This window comes from Myxine glutinosa, chromosome 8 (assembly GCF_964187855.1).
Source record: "Myxine glutinosa chromosome 8, kmMyxGlut1.1, whole genome shotgun sequence".
In the NCBI taxonomy this organism is placed as follows: Eukaryota; Metazoa; Chordata; class Myxini; order Myxiniformes; family Myxinidae; genus Myxine; species Myxine glutinosa.
In genome coordinates this window covers 110,492,508-110,517,595 of record NC_136268.1, presented here as the reverse complement: position 1 = coordinate 110,517,595, position 25,088 = coordinate 110,492,508, and the positions used below count along the sequence as shown (strand labels likewise).

Sequence of the window (25,088 nt, the reverse complement as noted above, 5' to 3'; positions counted from 1 at the left end):
ATTTTGAAATTGTTGTTGACTTTTGGCCTATGTTGAATAAAATAGTTGTTGATTGAACTAGTTGACGGATATATAAATCCCAATTCAAAAGTCAAGTGAATTGGATGAAAATTAAGGATTTTGAAATTGTTGTTGACTTTTGGCCTATGTTGAATAAAATAGTTGTTGATTGAACTAGTTGACGGATATATAAATCCCAATTCAAAAGTCAAGTGAATTGGATGAAAATTAAGGATTTTGAAATTGTTGTTGACTTTTGGCCTATGTTGAATAAAATAGTTGTTGATTGAACTAGTTGACGGATATATAAATCCCAATTCAAAAGTCAAGTGAATTGGATGAAAATTAAGGATTTTTGAAATTGTTGTTGACTTTTGGCCTATGTTGAATAAAATAGTTGTTGATTGAACTAGTTGACGGATATATAAATCCCAATTCAAAAGTCAAGTGAATTGGATGAGAATTCACGAGTTATTTAATCATTAGCGATTAATGAAGTACTTATTTAATTAATAACATTTCTTATTACATTACAGTAATTACATTACAGTAATTACCTGAGGTAATTACAGTAATTACAGTTCCGGTAATTACAGTAATTACAGTAATCATTACAGTAATTGCAGTAATCTTATTACAGTAATTACATTACATTAACTCAGGCACCTTTTGAGTAAGGAAGCTGATATTTGGACATGACACTGACCAAGTGATGTGGCTGTCAAGGAAAATTCTGATTTATTGATTAATCATTTAATAAATTAACTCGTTGATTTATAAATGACTTATTTAATTAAAATTCCTCAGAGATACATCTTCGGATGAGATACTTGCAGATTGGTTATGCTATGAGCCAATTGATTAAGGAAAATATTTTGTGATGGCCATATTGGCAATTTTGTGGCCATATTCGTGGCAACTCAGTTAGTGCCACTGCACCTTTAAAATGCATCCCTGCGTTCATTTTTCGATCGATTGAGTTGAAATTTTGAACAATCGCATCTGGACTGTCGTTATTAACGACTCTAGCACGCACCCGTCCAATCAGGATGGAGCGGTATGGTCCCCGGATTATCACTGCCCGCAGTTTTAATTAGTTTTACTTTTTCTCTTGGTCATATAATTTTGAAGACATGCATGTCATGATATAGGAAATGTTTGTTCTGTTGAACAGAATAAATGTTGTTTATTTGTGTGGGTGTGTATTTTTTGTGTATTTTGGATATATTTTCACGACTAATTCCAGTTAACATCCAGCAAAATTTGCTCGTTTGCTGGCCGAGTCGAAATTGCGTTGAGTTCCTATGGCATGCGCCATTAAAAGCGCTGTGTAATGGTTGAGCTCCCTTTATTTCGTTTTGGTCATGCGGATGAGCAGACAAAGTGACGAATGCTGCGGCTGGAGCAGTAGAAGCGATGTTTTTTTTAATTGAAATGATGTAATTTAATTAAACGTGGTAGGTGGGCAACACCGCAAAGCATACCTCTTTTAAGGTGTGTTCAAACCCATGAACATTTCAGCAATCAATACGATGCTGAAATGATGTAATTTAATTCAACGTGGTAGGTGGGCAACACCGCAAAGCATACCTCTTTTAAGGTGTGTTCAAACCCATGAACATTTCAGCAATCAATACGATGCTGAAATGATGTCATTTAATTAAACGTGGTAGGTGGGCAACACCGCAAAGCATACCTCTTTTAAGGTGTGTTCAAACCCATGAACATTTCAGCAATCAATACGATGCTGAAATGATGTAATTTAATTAAACGTGGTAGGTGGGCAACACCGCAAAGCATACCTCTTTTAAGGTGTGTTCAAACCCATGAACATTTCAGCAATCAATACGATGCTGAAATGATGTAATTTAATTCAACGTGGTAGGTGGGCAACACCGCAAAGCATACCTCTTTTAAGGTGTGTTCAAACCCATGAACATTTCAGCAATCAATACGATGCTGAAATGATGTAATTTAATTCAACGTGGTAGGTGGGCAACACCGCAAAGCATACCTCTTTTAAGGTGTGTTCAAACCCATGAACATTTCAGCAATCAATACGATGCTGAAATGATGTAATTTAATGAGTAATTTAATGAATAATTTAAGGTGTAATTTAATTGTGTAATATGGTCGACCTTGGGTTTGTTTGGGTTTTGTTGTTTATTTTTGTGGGTGTGTATTTTTGTGTATTTTGGATATATTTTCATGACTAATTCCAGTTAACATCCTGCAAAATTTGCTCGTTTTCTGGCCGAGTCGAAATTGCGTTGAGTTCCTTTGGCATGCGCCATTAAAAGCGCTGTGTAATGGTTGAGCTCCCTTTATTTCGTTTTGGTCACGCGGATGAGCAGACAAAATGACGAATGCTGCGGCTGGAGCAGTGGAAGCGATTTTTTGAATTGTTCAATGATTATTCGATATTGTTATGACTTATTGTCAATAGGTATACTAAGTGGCCATGAGGTAGCCTGTTGCTATGTACAGTTTTATTCTATTGTTGATTATACCACATAGCTGTGGTGATAAAGGAAATGTTCGTTTTAAATAGATTATTATGATAGGACCATGACTATAAAATCATGATGATTATTATGAATGATATCATAGGGTTCAAATGCAGAATGATTGCATGAACTTGGGAAAGAACTTTCAAGCCCTATGGGATAAATTGGGTGTTACAAGCGATGGAGTTTCAAAATTTAGCATGATTGAAGGAATTTTACAGTCTTATCTCAGGAGTTTTACGAAATTTATATTGCCAAGAGATTTTGGGTACTATTAAAAGAAAAATGATGAGATATTTTTCCCAATGAACTTTAATATCTGCCATCCATTTTGGCTGTCTCACGAATGAAGGATGAGTTGCCTTTAGTGGTTGCAAAGAAAATTTGTGGAGACCAGGCAAAATGGGGAAATATGTCAGATATGACCCTAGGACAGGACGGTGATTCATCAATTGACATGAGGTATGAACCAGAGGTGACGACCGATGAGATTCGATCTCAGTCAATGGATGGACCTGTCCTGACATCATTGGGGAAAGGGCTATGCAAGGAGTCATCCAAAATGATTAATTTGATTTATTGATGAATATTGGTGAATTAATTGAAATTGAATAATTGATTGAATTGTTGATTGATTGAATCTAATTGATTGAATTTAATTGAATAAATTTAACTGGATAAATTGAATTCAATAAATTAAATTGAATATATTGATCGTTTGATTGATGAAAATGCGGTCTCAAGAAAGAAGCTTTAATATCTTTGTGAGATATTATCAATGTGAAGACAACCTTGGAAAATTGAGCAAGGTGGTGAGTTTATATATAGATATATATGTGCGGTTACCATTGTACGATTTCCCCTTCAACAGAGCGGACACCTGAGGATTCACCCATTTCATACTGACCCTCTGGCTCATCTGCAAATACTGATCTGTGAGATTGGATTGTGCAAAAGCCACAGGTGAGAGAGATTCTCTGGAAATCACCGTTTGAACAGGTGGAGAGATCCTTCCTGGAGGTACGAGAGAAGCTTTAGAGGAACAAACTACAACACATCTAACGCTACTTTGATAAAAGGCAAAATGGGAAATGGAGCCTGCAAGAATACACAAGGACAACCAGAGATTCCACAAAAAGGTACTTGTACACATCATATGTACGACCGTTATGGTGCCGAAGCTATAAGGCAGGTCGAGAATTGGTATTTGTGGACAAAGGGACATGATGAGGAGTTTCCAAGAGAGGGTACATTTGAGCGAAGTCGATTGGAAAGATTGGAACAAAGATTGAAAGCCAGGAAGAGACAGAATCTAACGGTAGACTGGCTTGCATTCCATCTTTGGGATGGTGAATCCAGACAACGGGAACAGCAAGAACGGATAACGGATCTAGAACTTAAAATAAAAAGGATACAGGATACAGTGGAGGAGAAAAATGCACAACTGCCCTCGAAATTAGGAATGAAAGGGACAGTTGTCCCATCTGATTTCCAGTTGTCTCCCCAAAAAGGACGGTACAGAGAATTTTTTCGTGTTTCGGGAGATAACGAGAGATTGCAGTGGCAACTCAGGGATGTAGAGATGCAGCCCAGCAATACAAGTGCACAGGTGCACAGACCAGGCAACGACAGAAACCGGTGTTTCAAGTGTGGACGGATGGGACATTGGCAAAGAGGATGTCCGTATACCAAAAGGAAGACAAGTTCATAGGGTAAACTAAGATCAAGGGTACCAGTGCTGACCAATACCTCAGACAATGATTAGGCCTTCATTGCGGCAAATCCCAAATGACGATTGACCTCAACAGATTAGATTACTGGACAAACATGAATAACTGTCGATGATTCTTGTGTCTGAAAAGTTTTCAGAGCAAGAATTATTCATTTTTCTTTTGCTTGTAAGCAAATTGATAATTAATCGATCAAATGCCGAAATTGGATCTTTAATGTTGGGCACAAAATTTTAAATTTACAAAGTTGGAACGATTGCTTTGCAATTTTTTGGCAAACCAAGTGACAAGAGTCACATCATGATCAGGTGGGAATTTCGGACTATTGTTCCACACGATTGATAGGTCAGTGGTCGACTGACATACAAATGGGTGGGTAGTCAAATTTGGATAAATTATTGTGGGAACTGAAAGGGTAATGTCAATGTGACGTCATAGGGGTTTTCTAAGAATAAACTTTTTGGTCCATTTGTGTATTAGCGCTTATAAAATTGAAGGACAAATTTTGAGAAATTGAAATAAAGTTGACACCCATCCGGATCTGTAAATAAGGGTTCCAACGCAAACAAATACGCATAATGCATGTGTGTGTGGGTATTTTGTGTGTCAATGTTAGTGTTTTTGTGTATCAATCTTACAAGATTGTTGACACCGACAGTGTGCCTTGTCTGAAAAAATAGATAGTTCCATGGGGATGGGATCGCATATCGAGAGAATTCGTAAAATAAAAAAATAGAAATATAATTTGGTTATGAAAATTATCACTTTTGTCAAGGGAGATGGAGAATAAAGATTTGATTTGCTGAGTTATGAGCAGCTATTCATTAATAGTAAAAATTGGGAGTAATCTTGGGATTCCATTGTGATCGAATTTATATGAGAATCAAAGCTATTTATGGATATGAGCTTCATAAAAATGTGGGAGTACAAAATTAGCCAAATTTTGGAGAGGTCTTACACTGACTTCCCAGAGTACTCTGCTCATGGATTTTTATATATATAAACTTGAATTTTATCAGCATATAAATTGTGCTGTATGTATGGATGTGTTTTAGGCATAGATGATATGGGAAAATAGTAAAGAAAATTTTGCTGCTTTGAACTATTATGAGTTTTTCAGTTCTGGAGTTCAAACAAAGTCACTGGTTAACAGATGAGAAAGGATAGTAAATAAATTATTCGATGCTGGGTAAATTAAGTACGATATTACTAAGACTTATGAGAGCTATTGTTCTTCCTTACAGCAGTGGAAAATTATTGGAAAAAATTAGATCCAACATAATGAATCTATAAAAGAATGTGATAGGGATAATATCCTCAATTTGTACTAATTATTTGATTGTGGGTAAAGGAATTAATTTATCGTAGTGGATTGTTAACAGCAGCCTGAAAATGTCCTGAGAGTGTGCATCCATGTAATCAGAAATCCCAGATTTGTTTTTACAAACAACATTTTGGTAGAGGTCTTGTGTGGACGAGCACTTCCTTGGTAGATAAAGAACGGTACTGCATGCTGGCAGCCACTTTTGCGGCCAGCTAGGCCAAACAAATTGAGAGGAAATTGTCGTTAAATACGTAAGTTACACATGGCTATTTGTAAAAAGGAAATTTGTTGAGATGGGAAACATTTTTCGAAGGTTTATTAAAGTGTTATAATATGACATGTGGCAAGGCAAACTATTGGATGGGAAAATTAGATCTGGCTATAGAATAAATTTATTGACCCCTTGAAGTTAATTCTTCGAATCATTGTTTCACTGGCATTTTTTTGTTCAAATTGGAAATAGTTTGGAAGAGCTTTGGTTAAAACCTTTGGTTGCGGTATCTTGGAACGAAATGATAAACCATAGGAGATTGATAAGAATAGAAACAAATATGGACCCAAAATAGAAAGTTGGATTCATGCCTCTCATTGCAAGCAAGCACATAGGGCTAAGGTGGATGATCCCACAGAAAATGAGGCTGCACCTAGCAGCCCAGCAGAACATTCAGTGGCAGATAAATGATAGTCGTGATTGACAGTCATTCGAATTACATTTTAACACCCCTTGCATTGATAAACATTACATTTTCAACATGTGATATTCCTACTTGGGATAGTGACATTTATTTGCCTACATGACATACAATTACCTGCTGATATTAATACAACATGAGTGAAAAATGTATCACAACTACACTCATGATCAGGGGATTGAGTTCAACCCCGGGAGATAGGGGGATAAGGGTAAGACAAATAATCTGATTTATGTTACATATTAAGGGATTTTCTTTATTTACCTTTTAGGAAGCTTGTTAGTTTGGTATATAATGTTGAATGTCATCGACATATAATTATGTCATAGGTATGAATATATACAAGGAGTAGCAAACTTGTTTGTTGGTTTAGTAGTTATATTGGCAATTGTTTTAGTGGTGGCTTGCTTGAAAGCCTTAGTGACGGTGTGTTTGAATAAGGTAACCAACAACACGATGATAACGCATGAAGTGACAAATGAGGAAAGAAATGTGGAACCAGAAAAGGAAGACTTTTATGGCGACATAAATACTGAGATTAAAAGATTAAATCAAGTGATGTTGCAAATGAATACAGTAGAATTAAGATAATGGCATAACGACAATGTTATGAGTTGTGTCAATTACAATATCAGTGAACTCATATCACCACGAGTGACACACTGTTAGAAAAAAAAAAAAAAAAAAAAAAAAAGGGAAAAGAAAAAGTGGAGAGGAATTATGGTAATAATACATTATGCTTAATTTGTTGGTTTGGGAAAATTGTTGTTGGGAATTAGATATTCCCGTTTGTGATTGTAATCATATACAATTTATTTTCTTAGAGTAGTGCTAAAATACCTGCATGAGTTAATTTTTGAACTATATTAACCTGAAAGCAATTGTGGATGCTATTCTTAGTTTAGTAGTGAAATACATACCTGATTGAATATTATTTGTGTGACGCATATAAATGAATATAACTTTTTTGTGTTAAGGAAAAACAACAAATTGTTGAATGTGAAACTGTCGGAAGATATACATGATTATGCTGATTTCATGGTAAGATGTACCCTATCTGATTCAGTGTGTGTGGAAAGCAGATTCAGATGTGACTGAGCATAAGGATAAGACGAGATCACATTTGAAGGGGGTGCTAACGGAATTGGGAAGAAGTTCGAGAAAGAAAATTTGTGGCTAAAAAATGAAGTTAAACGTGGCATACACCCTCTTTCTCAAAGAATGATGAAGACATTCTCCCGTGTAACTTGGAGATGAATGCTTACCTTCACCAAGGAAATTTATGTGACCATTTGCCTGGATCACACTGCAACATATGAAAGAAAGGCGATCACTTACTCTTGTTCGAAGGCTTCGAACATTCATCACATCAGAAGTTGCAGGACAACGACATTTTACCTGCAACCTCTGTGAAATGCGGGGACATATGTTATTACTTCACCAACTTCCGGGGAGCCAGCATGGAGCTGCAAACCAATGGCTGTGCCTTTTCACAACAGCTGTGCACGATTTTGCGGGCCACTCCTGGTATGGACCATGGATGACCTGAACACCATGGTCCCAACATCATTGTGGATGCATCCGGCATCCCTGTTCCACATCTTGCTGGCCAATCAACGTCACACCAATACTTGCTGCCCACTCATAATGAGGGAGGAGGCAAGTCGACTACAACTGGGCGAAGGCCTTGTTCAAGGAATCATTATGGTTCACAGCAAAAAAGTGGCAAGAATGCTACATGGAGAGCAGGGTCAGTCTATGACTCCGCAATGTTACCACAACAGCGAAATCCTACACGAAGTAGTGCAGGAGCTATGAAGACATTAGGAGAAAATGTTTCATACCTGGATTCAAACACAAGTGATCAGCCCTTCCTTTCAAACAAAGTCAACATTTGTGTGGAGGCAAACGTTTTTTGCCAGATGGTGCAGATGCTTTACAAAACTTGAAAATGAAGTGAAATTGTTGCATCTTGGTGATGGTGAAGTGTTGTTTTGAAAATATATTTGTGATGCAAATGCAATAGATTGAACAATATGGAAGGAGTCAATGACCAACGAAATGTTTTGTGATTCTTGCAGGATGACGGTGTATGCCTAAGGGAATTTGATTACCAAAGTTATGATTATTTACTTATACTTGTAATGATGTTTACTTGCAGTGATTGATTATTTACTTATACTTGTAATGATGTTTACTTGCAGTGATTGATTATTTACTTATACTTGTAATGATGTTTACTTGTAGTGATTGATTGTTTACTTATATTGATGTTTAGATTAATGGTTAATATAAACAAAAACAAAAAGATGAGGGAATTGTGGAAGTGTAACTCAGTGTAACTTATTGATTGGCACTGGTAACTCATTGATTAAGACTGGTAACGAAGCAGATAGATGATTCCGTAAATGAATGCCAAGAATGTGCACGAACATGGTAATCTCTTGTCCACCTGGTCACAGCCCCAGGCTGGAGCACCCCCCTATCGTTTGGTAAAGGGAACTCGCAGCAGGAGGGGAGCGAGCTGGTGCCAGGACTCGGTGCATGCATGACCTCGGGGCATTAGCGGAGAAGGGATTAGCGCGACAAGGCCCATAAAAACCAGAGCAAACTATGAGTCAAGAGACTTGTCACCAGAAGCTCTGACCTACGGAACGGAACGGAACCCTGTGAACAGCGCTGAGAGAGAGCACTCATCCTCAGAAGCCCAGCACGACGGAATGAACGCGTACCACGAGTTCGGCGCTGCAGCCGAACGAGAAGGACCATGCGAATAGAGTTAACCTGGTCCATTGAGTTAAACGGTATTATTTGGTAATGGAATGAAGTGAATAACCAGTTAATAAACCAGACCTTTTGTAAAACCTGTTTCCGACCATTGGCGTCTTGAGTCTCACCCACCACTTCCACTACACCACCATCTCTTATCTTCCCCCATCCAAAACCTTGATCTTTTCTACCCCCGCTAATTTCACCCCAGATTCACTTTTTTGAAATACCAACTTCCTTCCTGGAAGTCCTTGTGTTTTATACTTCTCCCACCCCTCCCCCCTTCCCACGCCTCCCCCACCCCAAGCCCTCCCACAGATCTCCCGATGTCCCTGCTCTCAAATGTTGTGTAAGTATGTTTCCCCTTCTCTCCCCATCTTGTCTACCTCTACCCTTATTATATGTTTTGTGTGTCCGTTAGATTTTTCTTTGTGTGATAAATGTTAGCTCTTTCACGAGCCTCGCTCCTGTATACAAAAAAGAAAAAAAGAAAAAAGGCTGAAAACAAAGCGGACGCGGACGGGCTTTGCATTTTCAGATTCTATCGATTTTACTACCAGTTTTATTTTTACACTTGAGTCAATAAATCATCCAGGTACTTCGCAGACAAGGCGAGGCATCACTGTTCTGTCCCATTGGTGGATGTTTAACTGGACGACCCATCTGCTGGCATTAGTTGGTGGACATTAATGAGGCCATGGTGTCGTTTGCGAAGAATAGCTGAGCTATTGCCAGTACTATGAACAAATTACAAATTCCTGCTCTAACCTATAGGGAACTGTGATGTCATCCCTCACAAATTTGCCAGAGTACAGCTCGCCTGCAGATGCTGACTCAACGGAGATAAGACAAGAAGAAGCAAAACTTTTTGACATGATGTTTAAGAACTTCCTTTGATCACTCGAAGTCCTCGGATTTCATTCACTCGATTAACCATGCTATCACATCCTTGTACCATGAATAAAATATATTAAATACAAGCTTTATTCTTATAAAGTAAAATGTTTTGGTGTTTAGGGTGTGAGAAATTAGAACCTCACCTGATTTGGGATAGGTGAGCACAAGAACATCATCCGGTCGAGCTTGGAAGTTGCTTTTCTTCTCCCAATTAGATGCAAAATATTCATTCATGGGTACGCCATCAATATCAACCAACTTGGCTCGATGAAGCAAGAAGGGAGGAGTGGATTGATCTGTTGCACTGAACACGTAATGGGTGTAAGGGAATGGAATATAAAGAGGAAACAAAATATGAAGACAAGGTTTAAATATGAAATGTGTGTAACCGAGGATTCTCTGCAGGATTAAACTTGCCAAACAAGGAAACTGCTCAATCCGTTTGTGTTCTGTCTCTAATTTAATGGGATTAACAATACCACGAGTTCCCTTGCAAGGAACTTCGATGCAGGCCTGACCATCAAAAGGCTGTGCCATTGTTACCAACTCATGGTTGTTTGACCGTGCTCTATCCTTTTTGAATATCGAGCATCAAGCAAGGAAGCAGCACGTTTTGAAGTCTTTGGTATGACTTGGCCGAGGTACGAACAGCCGACCTCCCATATTCAGAGCGGATGCTCCAAACACCCTGTGTCTAAATGTTTGGTTTATTCGTTTACATTCTGTGTTCTAACCATGACACCATACCAATAAATGAATGGATTGTGGGGTATCGTGTAGGGTACGTGTGCTGGGTGCAAATCCCATCTCAACATCTGCTTGTGTGGGGATCTGTGGACACAGCTCAAAGTATCCTCCGACTGTAATCTGTGTACACATTTCATGACATGAAAAATAACCTGCCCTTTATCTTCAAAATATTTAAAAGTGTTGCTTGTTATCTTGCCAAAACGAAGTTTTTGCAAGATGTATTAGTCAGCTTGTATGTTTGTTTGTTTGTTATCTTGCCAAAACGAAGTTTTTGCAAGATGTATTAGTCAGCTTGTATGTTTGTTTTTTTGTTTGTTTTTTTGTTTTTTTGTTTGTGGTTAATCATTTTTTTTCACGTTTAGATCACTCTGTAGACCACAGTTATTATTGGAAACTCCTGTAACTTCGCATATCAGAGTCCTATAGAGATACCCTTCAGCACACAAAATTTTGAAGGTCAAGGTCAAAGGTCAAGGTCACTTTGTGGTCAATCATGGAGGTCGACGAAACCCTTATTTTTTGAGTAACTTTGATCGGATCGTCTCCAAACTTCATGGGAATCTAGTATATGGTCCGGCGCTCAGCTGATTAGTTTTTGGTGGCGATCGGCCTTGACCTTCATGGTTAGCGCTGGAGGTCGAAAATTATTGACCCCAAGGTCAAATGTTGAAACCCTTATTTTTTGAGTAACTTTGATCGGATCGTCTCCAAACTTCATGGGAATCTAGTATATGGTCCGGCGCTCAGCTGATTAGTTTTTGGTGGCGATCGGCCTTGACCTTCATGGTTAGCGCTGGAGGTCGAAAATTATTGACCCCAAGGTCAAATGTTGAAATCGTAGGTACCATATCTTCGCATGTAACTTCGCATATCAGAGTCCTATAGAGATACCCTTCAGCACACAAAATTTTGAAGGTCAAAGGTCAAGGTCACTTTGTGGTCAATCATGGAGGTCGACGAAACCCTTATTTTTTGAGTAACTTTGATCGGATCGTCTCCAAACTTCATGGGAATCTAGTATATGGTCCGACGCTCAGCTGATTAGTTTTTGGTGGCGATCGGCCTTGACCTTCATGGTTAGCGCTGGAGGTCGAAAATTATTGACCCCAAGGTCAAATGTTGAAATCCTTATTTTTTGAGTAACTTTGATCGGATCGTCTCCAAACTTCATGGGAATCTAGTATATGGTCCGGCGCTCAGCTGATTATTTTTTGGTGGCGATCGGCCTTGACCTTCATGGTTAGCGCTGGAGGTCGAAAATTATTGACCCCAAGGTCAAATTTTGAAATCGTAGGTACCATATCGAGTAATACCTCATATGAATGCCCTTGATGAGTGCTTCCCAGATCTGTAAACAGTTTGACGCTATGACGTCATTTGATGACGTCATGACGAAAAAACGGAATTTTCATGAAAAATTTATTTCCTCAGTTCTCATCAAAATCTTTCAATATTTCATGTGCGTTGGTCATGAAGACATACTATTCACCATACGAAATTATTAAGGTCAAGGTCACTTTGCGGTCAATCATGGAGGTCAACGAAACCCTTATTTTTTGAGTAACTTTGATCTTATGATCTCCAAACTTGGTGGGTATATAGGGTGTGGTATGGCGCTCAGTTGATTAGTTTTTGGTGTCGATCGGCCTTGACCTTCAAGGTCATTTTGAAGGTCATTCAATTTTGACCAAAAGGTAAAATTTTCAAGTTTCAGTTACCATATCGAGTAGTACCTCAAATTGAAGCCCTTGTTGAGTGCTTTCCAAACATATAACTAGTTTGACAATGTGACGTCATTTGACGGCGTTATGACGAAAAAACTGCACTTTTCATGTATATTGTATTGCTTTAGTTCGCATTGTTTAGGTCACTCTGTAGAGCACAGTTCCCTTTGGAAACTCTTGTAAGTTCGCATATCAGAGTCTTTTAGAGATACCCTTTAGCACACAAAATTATGAAGGTCAAGGTCAAAGGTCAAGGTCACTTTGCGGCCAATCATGGAGGTGTTCACCTCAGTGTGACCTGAAGCAAGTCACTCATGTTCACATTTTGGCAAGATACGGTTCACCCTGTGGGTGACATATGTTTATTATCTTGCCAAAACGAAGTTTTTGCAAGATGTATTAGTCAGCTTGTATGTTTGTTTTTTTGTTTGTTTTTTTTTTTGTTTTTTTGTTTGTGGTTAATCATTTTTTTTCCACGTTTAGATCACTCTGTAGACCACAGTTATTATTGGAAACTCCTGTAACTTCGCATATCAGAGTCCTATAGAGATACCCTTCAGCACACAAAATTTTGAAGGTCAAGGTCAAAGGTCAAGGTCACTTTGTGGTCAATCATGGAGGTCGACGAAACCCTTATTTTTTGAGTAACTTTGATCGGATCGTCTCCAAACTTGGTGGGTATCTAGTATATGGTCCCGCGCTCAGCTGATTAGTTTTTGGTGGCGATCGGCCTTGACCTTCCAAGGTCAAAGGTCAAGGTCACTTTGCGGTCAATCATGGAGGTCAACGAAACCCTTATTTTTTGAGTAACTTTGATCGGATCGTCTCCAAACTTGGTGGGTATCTAGTATATGGTCCGGCGCTCAGCTGATTAGTTTTTGGTGGCGATCGGCCATGACCTTCATTATCTTGCCAAAACGAAGTTTTTGCAAGATGTATTAGTCAGCTTGTATGTTTGTTTTTTTGTTTGTTTTTTTTTTTGTTTTTTTGTTTGTGGTTAATCATTTTTTTTCCACGTTTAGATCACTCTGTAGACCACAGTTATTATTGGAAACTCCTGTAACTTCGCATATCAGAGTCCTATAGAGATACCCTTCAGCACCCAAAATTTTGAAGGTCAAGGTCAAAGGTCAAGGTCACTTTGTGGTCAATCATGGAGGTCGACGAAACCCTTATTTTTTGAGTAACTTTGATCGGATCGTCTCCAAACTTCATGGGAATCTAGTATATGGTCCGGCGCTCAGCTGATTAGTTTTTGGTGGCGATCGGCCTTGACCTTCATGGTTAGCGCTGGAGGTCGAAAATTATTGACCCCAAGGTCAAATGTTGAAATCGTTATTTTTTGAGTAACTTTGATCGGATCGTCTCCAAACTTCATGGGAATCTAGTATATGGTCCGGCGCTCAGCTGATTAGTTTTTGGTGGCGATCGGCCTTGACCTTCATGGTTAGCGCTGGAGGTCGACCTTGACCTTTGACCTTGACCTTCAGATCACTCTGTAGACCACAGTTATTATTGGAAACTCCTGTAACTTCGCATATCAGAGTCCTATAGAGATACCCTTCAGCACACAAAATTTTGAAGGTCAAGGTCAAAGGTCAAGGTCACTTTGTGGTCAATCATGGAGGTCGACGAAACCCTTATTTTTTGAGTAACTTTGATCGGATCGTCTCCAAACTTCATGGGAATCTAGTATATGGTCCGGCGCTCAGCTGATTAGTTTTTGGTGGCGATCGGCCTTGACCTTCATGGTTAGCGCTGGAGGTCGAAAATTATTGACCCCAAGGTCAAATGTTGAAATCGTTATTTTTTGAGTAACTTTGATCGGATCGTCTCCAAACTTCATGGGAATCTAGTATATGGTCCGGCGCTCAGCTGATTAGTTTTTGGTGGCGATCGGCCTTGACCTTCATGGTTAGCGCTGGAGGTCGAAAATTATTGACCCCAAGGTCAAATTTTGAAATCGTAGGTACCATATCGAGTAATACCTCATATGAATGCCCTTGATGAGTGCTTCCCAGATCAGTAAACAGTTTGACGCTATGACGTCATTTGATGACGTCATGACGAAAAAACGGAATTTTCATGAAAAAATTATTTCCTCAGTTCTCATCAAAATCTTTCAATATCTCGTGGGCAGACATTCCTCAAAGAGTCGCTTCTAGTGGATAGCAGTTCTGTTCACCTCAGTGTGACCTGAAGCAAGTCACTCATGTTCACATTTTGGCAAGATACGGTTCACCCTGTGGGTGACATAGGTTTATTTTGTTTTTTTGTTTGTGGTTAATCATTTTTTTTTCACGTTTAGATCACTCTGTAGACCACAGTTATTATTGGAAACTCCTGTAACTTCGCATATCAGAGTCCTATAGAGATACCCTTCAGCACACAAAATTTTGAAGGTCAAGGTCAAAGGTCAAGGTCACTTTGCGGTCAATCATGGTGGTCAACGAAACCCTTATTTTTTGAGTAACTTTGATCGGATCGTCTCCAAACTTGGTGGATATCTAGTATATGGTCCGGCGCTCAGCTGATTAGTTTTTGGTGGCGATCGGCCTTGACCTTCATGGTTAGCGCTGGAGGTCGAAAATTATTGACCCCAAGGTCAAATTTTGAAATCGTAGGTACCATATCGAGTAATACCTCATATGAATGCCCTTGATGAGTGCTTCCCAGATCTGTAAACAGTTTGACGCTATGACGTCATTTGATGACGTCATGACGAAAAAACGGAATTTTCATGAAAAAATTATTTCCTCAGTTCTCATCAAAATCTTTCAATATTTCATGTGCGTTGGTCATGAAGACATACTATTCACCATACGAAATTATTAAGGTCAAGGTCAAATGGCAAGATACGGTTCACCCTGTGGGTGACATATGTTCATTTTTTTTGTTTGTTTGTTTGTTTTTTTGTTTGTGGTTAATCATTTTTTTTCACGTTTAGATCACTCTGTAGACCACAGTTATTATTGGAAACTCCTGTAACTTCGCATATCAGAGTCCTATAGAGATACCCTTCAGCACACAAAATTTTGAAGGTCAAGGTCAAAGGTCAAGGTCACTTTGCGGTCAATCATGGAGGTCAACGAAACCCTTATTTTTTGAGTAACTTTGATCGGATCGTCTCCAAACTTCATGGGAATCTAGTATATGGTCCGGCGCTCAGCTGATTAGTTTTTGGTGGCGATCGGCCTTGACCTTCATGGTTAGCGCTGGAGGTCGAAAATTATTGACCCCAAGGTCAAATTTTGAAATCGTAGGTACCATATCGAGTAATACCTCATATGAATGCCCTTGATGAGTGCTTCCCAGATCTGTAAACAGTTTGACGCTATGACGTCATTTGATGACGTCATGACGAAAAAACGGAATTTTCATGAAAAAATTATTTCCTCAGTTCTCATCAAAATCTTTCAATATTTCATGTGCGTTGGTCATGAAGACATACTATTCACCAGACGAAATTATTAAGGTCAAGGTCAAATGGCAAGATACGGTTCACCCTGTGGGTGACATATATGTTCATTTATTTGTTTGTACGTTAGTCTTTCACGGCAGAACACCATTTCATGTGCACCTAGAGGCCCCAACTTTTCGGTGTCAACACATCAGAACCTGAATAAGGTTTTAAGCTGTCGATCGTTTCCCTTGGCGTCCGTTTTGAGGCCACCAAAAGACACTTTATAAAGTGTGACACCCAGGGGAGTCCAGGGCTCCTGGTAGCGTGTCTACAGACTACACCACTCCGCCCATATGGGGTAGGACACCCTAAATAAGTAATTTGAAAGCAATTCCCCAAAGGTAAGCGTTCAATTCACTGAACAAACAGAGATTTCAAATTAATAGAATTTATTTGAAAGTTTGGTAGGAGAGCACAATACAACACTTTATTAAACTGAAGAATATCCCAAACGACGAATAGCAGCCAAGTAATAAAACCTATCAAAAGAACAAAATGGCGCCGCATACTCGATGCAAGCCTACCTTCGTCTGTCGGTTGCATGCACACACCCACTGGACTGCCAGGAATTCACTGGAGAGTACCAAAACTCGGAAATACACTTTTTGAGCCGATGCAACCAAGCACAGCACCTTAGCTGCGGCAACCAGGAAGTACTATAGCAGAGGACCCAAGCAATAGTAATCTCCCGATATGCTTGCACAGGTAGCTAATAAAGCCAAAAGGGGCGGAACCAATATAATTATCTCTGACGGCGACTAATGATTGGTCCCACAGGCAACAAAAGTATAGAATGGGATGTGGGGTCAGGTTGGGTGGGCAGGCCTTCCACTGGCCCGTAGGGGAAAAAGGTAACCACCATGAGGCCAACACCTACACTGCTTTTCAATGTCCAACTTACCCCGAAACCACCGCAGCGAAAAGCTCACCCAGCCCTTCCCCTCCAGGCATATCCCACTCCCCACCCATTTCCCCTCCAGGCAGCACCAGGTAGCCCCTATAGTATCTGATAATTATTAGCCGTTGTACACCAAGGAATTGATTAATTACCTCCGCCACCGAAGGTGGATGGAGGTTATGTTTTCACCCCTGTCTGTTTGTCTATTAGTTAGTTTGTTTGTGAACAACATATCTCAAAAAGTTGTGGATGGATTCAGACGACATTTGGCAGAAATGTAGCGTATGTCACAAGGACGAAATTTTGGTGAAGATCCGCATTCGGGTCCGGCTACTATAATGTTTTCAGTGATTCTTCACCATTGGGAGTTACGGCCAAAAACGTCTGTCTGTCTCTTTGTTTGTTTGTTCGTTTGGCTCAGTTTGTTATTACTTGGCAATTTTTTTTTTTTCACAAGTATGTTGATCACTCCGGTTTGTGTGTGTTTGTTTGTGTGTGTGTTTGTTGTGTCCGCTAACTTATACTTGCCCACAGGTCACAATTTTAAACTGATCTTCAAGAAACTTCAACAAACGGTAGAGTTTGTGGTCCGACAAAATCCTATATTTTTTTAGGTCAACAGATCAACTTTTTTTCTTTTTTTTGTATACAAGATCGAGGCTCATGTAAGAGCTAACATTAATCACATAAAAACAAATGGACAAACAAAACATACAAAAAAGGGAGCGGGAGACAAGATGGGGGGAGAGAGAGAAGCCGCCGCTTCCGGTTTTTTGACCTCCGCTTCCAGTTTTTCCGGCGAGGCTGCGTTTTTTCCAAGATCTCCGCGCTCTCCACGCTATCAAAGTTAAGTAATTGTTCCCGTTTGTATTTTTGTCAAAACTGTACTTTTATTTTACGGTGTGTGTACCTACTGTGTGTCTCTAGGAAGATCTCGGTGTAAATCGTGCATACCTGTATAAAATCGTCGGTTATTTCGTGCTGTGTTTTTGAGGCCTCGTATTTTAAGTTTCCTGCCTTGAGGCTTTGTTTTCTCTCAGCAGTTGTTTGTGGTCCATTTACTTTCGATCTCTCAGTTTTTCCCAGTCTTTTCACCCCATACTTCCTTGTTTAAAATCTTAACTCAAAAAATAATAATAATAATTCCTTCTTTGTTCTTGTTCATTCATTCGTTCTTCGACCACGTGTTTCACCCCCATTTCCCCAGATAGTTTTCATGGTTTAGTTTAAAAATGTTTAAACTTTCCCCTGAAGTGTTGTATTCTGTTGTATATTATAACACACTTTTCTTCTTCTTCTTTAAAAGGCTGTTTTCGATTTGCTCACCAAATCTCTTCATTTCAAAAAAAAATTCCATCTCTTACAGTTCCTCCTTCCCACATTCCCTAAACTCACCTGCATTCCACCCCTCCTCCAAAGTTTTCAAACGGATCTCGGACTCGAAAATCAAAAAGAAACTCATTTTGCAATAAATGTTCGTTTTCCATTAATTGTACAACACTTTCTAAAATCCAAACTCACCCCTCCTCTCCTAATCTCCCCGAACCATTTCAAATCTCCCGCTTGCCCCTTCCCTCCTAAACCACCCCCTACCCCCTCCACTCCTAAACTCCCGCCTCACCCCTCCCATTCTAAACTCCCCCCTCACCCCTCCCCTCATAAACTCCCTCCTCGCCCCTCCCCTCCTAAACTCCCCCCTCACCCTTCCCATTCCAAACTCTCCCCTCATCCCTCCCCTCCTAAACTCCCCCCTCACCCCTCCCATCCTAAACTCCCTCCTCGCTCCTCCCATTCCAAACTCCCCCCTCGCCCCTTCCCTCCGAAACTCCCCCCTCGCCCCTCCACTCCTAAACTCCCCCCTTGCCCCTCCCCTCCTAACTCCCCCCCTCCCCCTCCCCTCCTAATCTCCCCACCCTCCATTTTTCTCCAATTCTCCCCTCTCACCCCTCCCCCTCAAAGCATCCTCCCCGCTTCTTCTCCCTTCCAACTCACCTCCATCTCCCCCAACTTTCTTCCTCGCTCTGCTCCCCCCCCCCTCAAACAACACCTCACTGTGCCTCACCCAATCACCATCAAACCTTTTGTCCGCCTCATCCTTCCCTTTCTCCTAGCTATTCTGAAATCTCTGACACACTTTCAACAGCTCTCCCTACCTCCTCCTCCTCCTCTTCCACATCTTACCCTGCCCCCCCCCCCCCCCCCCACCTGTTCTGTGTCCGATGCACCCATTTTCTATTCATCAACGGTATGGACCTCAAACATCCAGGGCCTTCGGTCAAACTTGACTGATCTCTCCATACAGGTTGCTTCTGACAAGCCAGACTTGATCTGCTCAATATAAACTTTCCTCCTTCATTATGTCTCTGATTCCTTAATATCTCTCCCGGGTTACTCCCTCCTCCGGTGTGATAGACCTGAGCCTTATCCTGGAGGTGGGGTTGCTATCTTTTTCAAAAACTCTCTTCCTTACTCTCCCTGCACTGCCCTCTCTCCACCTCACCCCCCAGGAGTACCTCTGGCTACGGTTTCCCCTTCGCTCCCACCTTTTGTTCATATGTGTGTTCTACCGTCCACCAAACAGTGATGACTCCATCTACATCTCGCTGTCTGATAACATGAACCAACTTCTATCTACTCATCCCAACTCTCTCTTCCTCATATGTGGTGATTTCAACTGTCATCATGCCAGCTGGCTAGGTGTGGGTACCTTTCTCACCAGCCATGGCACCTCAGCAAAGGACTTCTGTGACTCATTGGGTCTAACACAATCTGTTAATTTCCCGACCCAGACCTCAGTCAATGGAGCATCTTCTCTTCTAAACTTGGTTATGACTAACTTCCCTGCAAATGCCTGCTGCTCTTCTTCTGCTCCAATTGGTTCAGCTGATCATTTGCTTGTTAAAGTGGATATCTCTCTGGTCATTCTCAGAGAGCCTCCTCAGCGTTGATGAGTCTGGCATTTCACTCAGGCCAACTCGCACGGTCTTCAAGCAGCCATAAATCATCTGGACTGGTCTCCCATCTCTACTGCCTCTGACATCAACTCATCCTGGGAATTCTTCCAAAGTAAACTGCTCTCTCTCATGCACAGATTTATCCCATCCCGTCTTCAGATGTCAGACCCTTCCTCCCATCCATGGTACACGGAATCTTGTAGTGAGGCAGTTGCCCAAATCAACTTGCCTTCGCCTCCTGGAAGGCAAATCCAATGGAAGGCAATCTCATTTCCTTTCACAAAGCCCAGAACAAGTGTGTGTCCACCCTCAGGAGAGCCAGGAAACAATATCTCTCCACTCTCAACACTGAACTCTCAAACCTGTCTCCCTCTTCCAAATCCTAGTGGCGTCTGGTCAAATCTGTTTCTGGTGTTTGTTCCCCTTCAAGGCCCTCCCTTACCTCAAACGGCTACACAGCTGACTCCACATGTGAAAAGGCCTCAACTCTGTGTTTGCCTCAAATTCTTGTGTCCCCAACCCATCCCTCTCTGTACCAGTCGTACCCAGCTGCTCCTGGACTCTGTGTCCTTCTCTCCTGACAAGGTGGAGAAGTTTTTGTCAATCCTCGACTCTGATTCTGCAACTGGACCAGACAGCATCAGCCCACTGGTCCTAAAATCCTGCTCTTCCGCTCTTTCACTCCCTCTCTCTGTTCTCTTCACCCTCTCTTTTGCTCAAGGTCATCTGCCATCAGTTTGGAAATCAGCCAACATTACCGCTTTACACAAAAAATGTGCAAAAACAGATCCTTGCAACGACAGACCAATCAGCCTTCTCCCAATTATCAGCAAAGTCATGGAATCCATCATTGCTTCGGATATCAAATCTTTCCTCTTCTCCAATGGATTGACCTCTGATCATCAATTTGGTTTCAAACCAGGTCACTCTACTCTGGACATGCTGCTTCTGCTGTCTCAACAATGGATGGAGGTCCTCAATGCCAAACAGGAAATCAGAGCTGTCTCCTTTGACATATCACGTGCCTTCGATATGGTCTGGCACCCAGCTCTGCTCACGAAACTCTCCTCCTATGGTATCCATGGAAATCTCCACGCATGGCTTGCGGACTTCCTCTCTGGTCGTAGTCAACGTGTGACCCTGAATGGGTTTCTCTCATCTCCCATTCCTGTTCAGGCTGGAGTTCCCCAAGGCAGTGTTCTGGGCCCTGTGCTTTTTCTGGTCTTCATCAATGATCTCTCTGACTCTCTTAAAAATCCTCTCTTTCTCTTTGCTGATGACTCCACTCTCTGCCGCTCCATTCCTCATCCCTCAGATCGGCAGTCTGCAGCCTCCTCACTCTCTGCAGACCTGGACAAAATCACAGACTGGTCAAACAAGTGGAACATGTCTTTCAATCCTGACAAATCTCACACTCTTACCATGTCTCTCCAAAAAGACCGACTGGACAACCCTCCATTCTACTTTCTGAACAATCCTCTCCAAGAAATTCTGTCACTCAAGCTTTTGGGTCTCACTATCTCCAATGATCTTTCCTGGGAAAACCACATTTCCAAGCTGGCCTCCAAAGCCAGTCGCCGACTAGGCATCCTTCATCGTGTGAAGTCCTTCCTTGGCACACCTGAGCTCCTCACCACATACAAGGCTTTAAGCCGCAGTTCAATGGAATACTGTTCTCCCCTCTGGGCTGGTGCTCCTGCCTCACACCTTGCTCGTCTTCACGCCGTTGAAACCAAAGCTTTCAGAATCATTGGATTCTCCCGCGATGAATCTAACTCCGAGGGCCTTTCACTCACTCACCGCAGCCAGGTTGGTGGTCTTTCTGTCTTCTACGAACTATCTGGCCTTGCTCCCCCAGCTCTATCTGTGCTCTCTCCCCCAAATATTCCTGCAGGTCGCACAAGATCTGCCAGTAACCCTCTTCTGGTGAAATTGCCAAAATCAAGACTCTCTGCTCACCTTCACTCCTTCATTCCTCTTTACTCCCGCCTCTGGAACAAACTCCCTCACTCTCTTCAATCCCACTCCTCCTCCAGGTCTTTAGAACAGCTGTTCACCACCATCTCTTGTCTTCCCCCATCCAAAACCTTGATCTCTTCTACCCCTGTTAATTCACCTCAGATCCACTTTTTTGAAATACAGACCTCTTTGTCTGTATTTCAAAAACAAGGGTTTGGGACACAAGATTTTGAGGCAAACACAGTGTTGAGGCATTCAGCTTTTTCATGTGTGGTGTCAACTGTGTAGCCATTTGAGGTAAGTGAGGGGATGGAGGGGGAACAAACACCAGAAACAGATTTGACAAGACGCTGCCAGGATTTGGAGGAAGGAGACAGGTTTGACAGTTCAGTCTTGAGAGTCGAGAGATATTGTTTCCTGGCTCTCCTGAGGGAAGACACACGCTTGTTCTGAGCTTGGTGGAAGGAACTGAGATTGCCTTCCGTTGGATTAGCCTTCCAAGAGGCAAAGGCAAGTTGTTTCAGGGCAACTGCCTCACCACAAGATTCAGTGTACCATGGACGGGAGCAAGGGTATGAAAACTGAAGACGAGATGGGATAAATCTGTGCATGAGAGAGAGCAGTTTGCTTTGGAAGAATTCCCAGGAAGAGTTGATGTCAGAGGCGATAGAGATGGGAGACCGGCCAAGATGATTAATCGCTGCTTGAAGACCATGACAGTCGTCCTGAGTGAAATGCCAGACTCGTCGAGCTGAGGAGGCTCTCTGAGATTGGCCAGAGAGATATCCACTTTAACAAGCAAATTATCAACTGAACCAATTGGAGCAGAAGAAGAGCAGCAAACATTTGCAGGGAAGTTTGTCATAACCAAGTCTGGAAGAGAAGATGCTCCATTGATCCAGGGTGGGAAATTGACAGATTGTGTCAGTCCCAATGAGTTGCAGTAGTCCTATGCTGAGTTGCCATGGCTGGTGAGAGAGGTACCCACCCCCAGCGAACTGGCATGATGACAGTTGAAGTCACCACATATGAGGAAGAGGGAGTTGGGATGAGTGGATAGAAGTTGGTCCATATTATCAGACAGCGAAATGTGAATGGAGTCATCTCTGTTTGGAGGATGGTACAAAACACATATGAACAAAAGGTGGGAGCAGAGAGGACGCCGTAGCCAGAGGTACTCCTGGAGGTGGGTGGAGAGAGGGAAGTGCAAGGAGAGTAAGGAGAGTGAGGAAAAGAGTTTTTGATAAAGATAAATTTCTACCCTTTTTTCTAATTTCCAAAATCCTCAATTTTCATCCGAATGACTTGAAATTTGAATAGGATTTTCATATCAGTTAACTGCATTCAACCAACAACTATTTTTAAGATCAGCATAGGCCAAAAGGTCAACTTTGGCCAGAGGTCAACCACCTTTTTCATATTTCTAAAATCCTCAATTTTCATCTGATTGACTTGAAATCTGAATAGGATTTGCATATCAGCTGACTGAAACTAACCACCAACATTTTTGAGGTCAACATAGGCCAAAAAGTCAACATAGGCCAGATTTATAAAATTGTCAATTTCCATCCGATTAACTTAAAATTTGAAGACGATTTGCATAACAGGCACAGATTTCAACCATCAATTATTTGTGAAGTCAAAAGGATGCTCTACCGATTGCCATTCTACTTTCTTCTCTTTTGCCAAGTTTCGTGTTTCATTATGTCTGTTTGTATGTGTCTGTCTGTTTGTCATTCGCCTACAGGTCACAATTCGAAACCGATTATCATGAAACTTCACCAAGTTGTAGAGGTCGTCACATTTGAGAGGCGTGTTGATTTTGGGGTCAAAGGTCAAAGGTCATCTGGGGGTCATATTTCTAAAATCGCCATTTTTCATCCGGTTGACATGAAAATTGAACAGCATTTGTATATTGACTCACTAAATTGGTAAACCAACTATTTTGAGGTCAAAAGGTCAAAGGTCAACTCAAGGTCAAACTTCCAAAATCATCAATTTTCATCTGAAAAACTGTCTCATCCGATTGACTTGAAAATTATATAGCAATTGCACAGTGCTTCAATGAATTTGGAAAACAACTATTTTTAAGGTCAAAAGGTCAACTCAAGGTGAAACTTCTAAAATCATCAATTTTCATCTGAAAAATCTTCAACTTTCATCTGATTGGCTTGAAAATTTAACAGCATTTGCATAGTGTCTCACTGAATTGGTAAACCAACTATTCAAAGGTCAACTTAAAGTCAAACTTCTAAAATCATCACCTTTCATCTGAAAAATCGTCACTTTTCATCCAATAGACCCGAGCTTTGATCAAGATTGTCAACTTTAATCATGAGAGAAATGGACAATTTGATGGATCAATGGCAACCTTTTTGGGGGTGGATTTTTCAAGTATCGTGCGTGCTCTGCATGACGTCTTCTTGTTTGTTTGTCTGTTTGTGAACAGGATATCTCAAAAGGTTGTGGACGGATTCCGAAGAAACTTGGCAGAGAAGTAGTGTATGTGACAATGACGAAATGTTTAGATTTTGGTGAAGATCTGAATATGGATTCGGATCCGGCTAGTAGAATTTTTAAGTGATTCTTCACCATTGAGTGATAGGGCTAAAACCGATACATAGCACGATATCTCAAAAATTTATGGAAGGATTTGGACGAAACTTGGTGGACCGGTTGGGTGTTTAACAAGGACGAATCGATTAGATATTGGTGAAGATCTGAATATGGATTCAGATACGATAATTATTTAATTTTTAAGTGATTCATCATCATTGAGAGATCAGGTGAAAAGCGTTATATAACATGATATTTTAAAAGGTTATGGACGAGTTATGACTAAACTTGGTGGACGAGTTGGTAAAGTGACAAAAACAAGCCGATCAGATTTTGGTTCAGGTCCGAATCCAGATCCGGCCGATCATTGGGATACAAAACAAACTGTTCAGCCTGACGTTCTTGTCATCAAATGTGGCAAGTCCAAAGAGATGTTGTTCCAGTGATAACAGTTTATCATGCGGTTCATTGAGAAACCGTTTATCATGTTTTATCATGCGGTTTATCATGCGGTTTATCATGCGGTAGACAAGATGGGGAGAGAAGGGGAAGCACATAAACACAACATTTAAGAGCAGGGACATCGGGAATGTGTGGGAGGGAAAGGTCTTGGGGGGCGGCGGCGTGGGAAGGGGAGGGGAGGTGGGAGAAGTATAAACACAAGGACACCAAGGACTTCCAAGAAAGAAATTGGCACCTAGGACGATTTAATTATTAATATTACGATTAATATTATCGATTGACGATTAATATTATCGATTTCACATGGAATCCTTTTCAAATAACGACATGAAAGTAAAGATTTCACCTACCCCTCCATTGCCTCGACCTCAGCCTTAGTTCAGGGTGGACCCGTCCTCCCAAT

At 41.1% G+C, this 25,088-nt stretch overlaps 1 protein-coding gene across 2 annotated transcripts in view; it reads right to left on the bottom strand.

Moving 5' to 3' along the window:
* LOC137432842 (sulfotransferase 1B1-like) overlaps window positions 1-25,088 on the bottom strand; it is a 106,044-nt gene extending 80,956 nt beyond the window's left edge. Inside the window, exons 1-2 of one of the 2 annotated variants that reach the window (XM_068125093.2) lie at window positions 25,036-25,088; window positions 10,063-10,223 (exon numbers count right to left, since the gene is read on the bottom strand). In XM_068125093.2, coding sequence (XP_067981194.2) covers window positions 10,063-10,223; window positions 25,036-25,043 — 169 coding nt within the window. In that variant the 5' untranslated portion in view covers window positions 25,044-25,088. The remainder of the gene's footprint in view (window positions 1-10,062; window positions 10,224-25,035) is intronic. The other variant, XM_068125095.2, reaches the window with a different exon arrangement.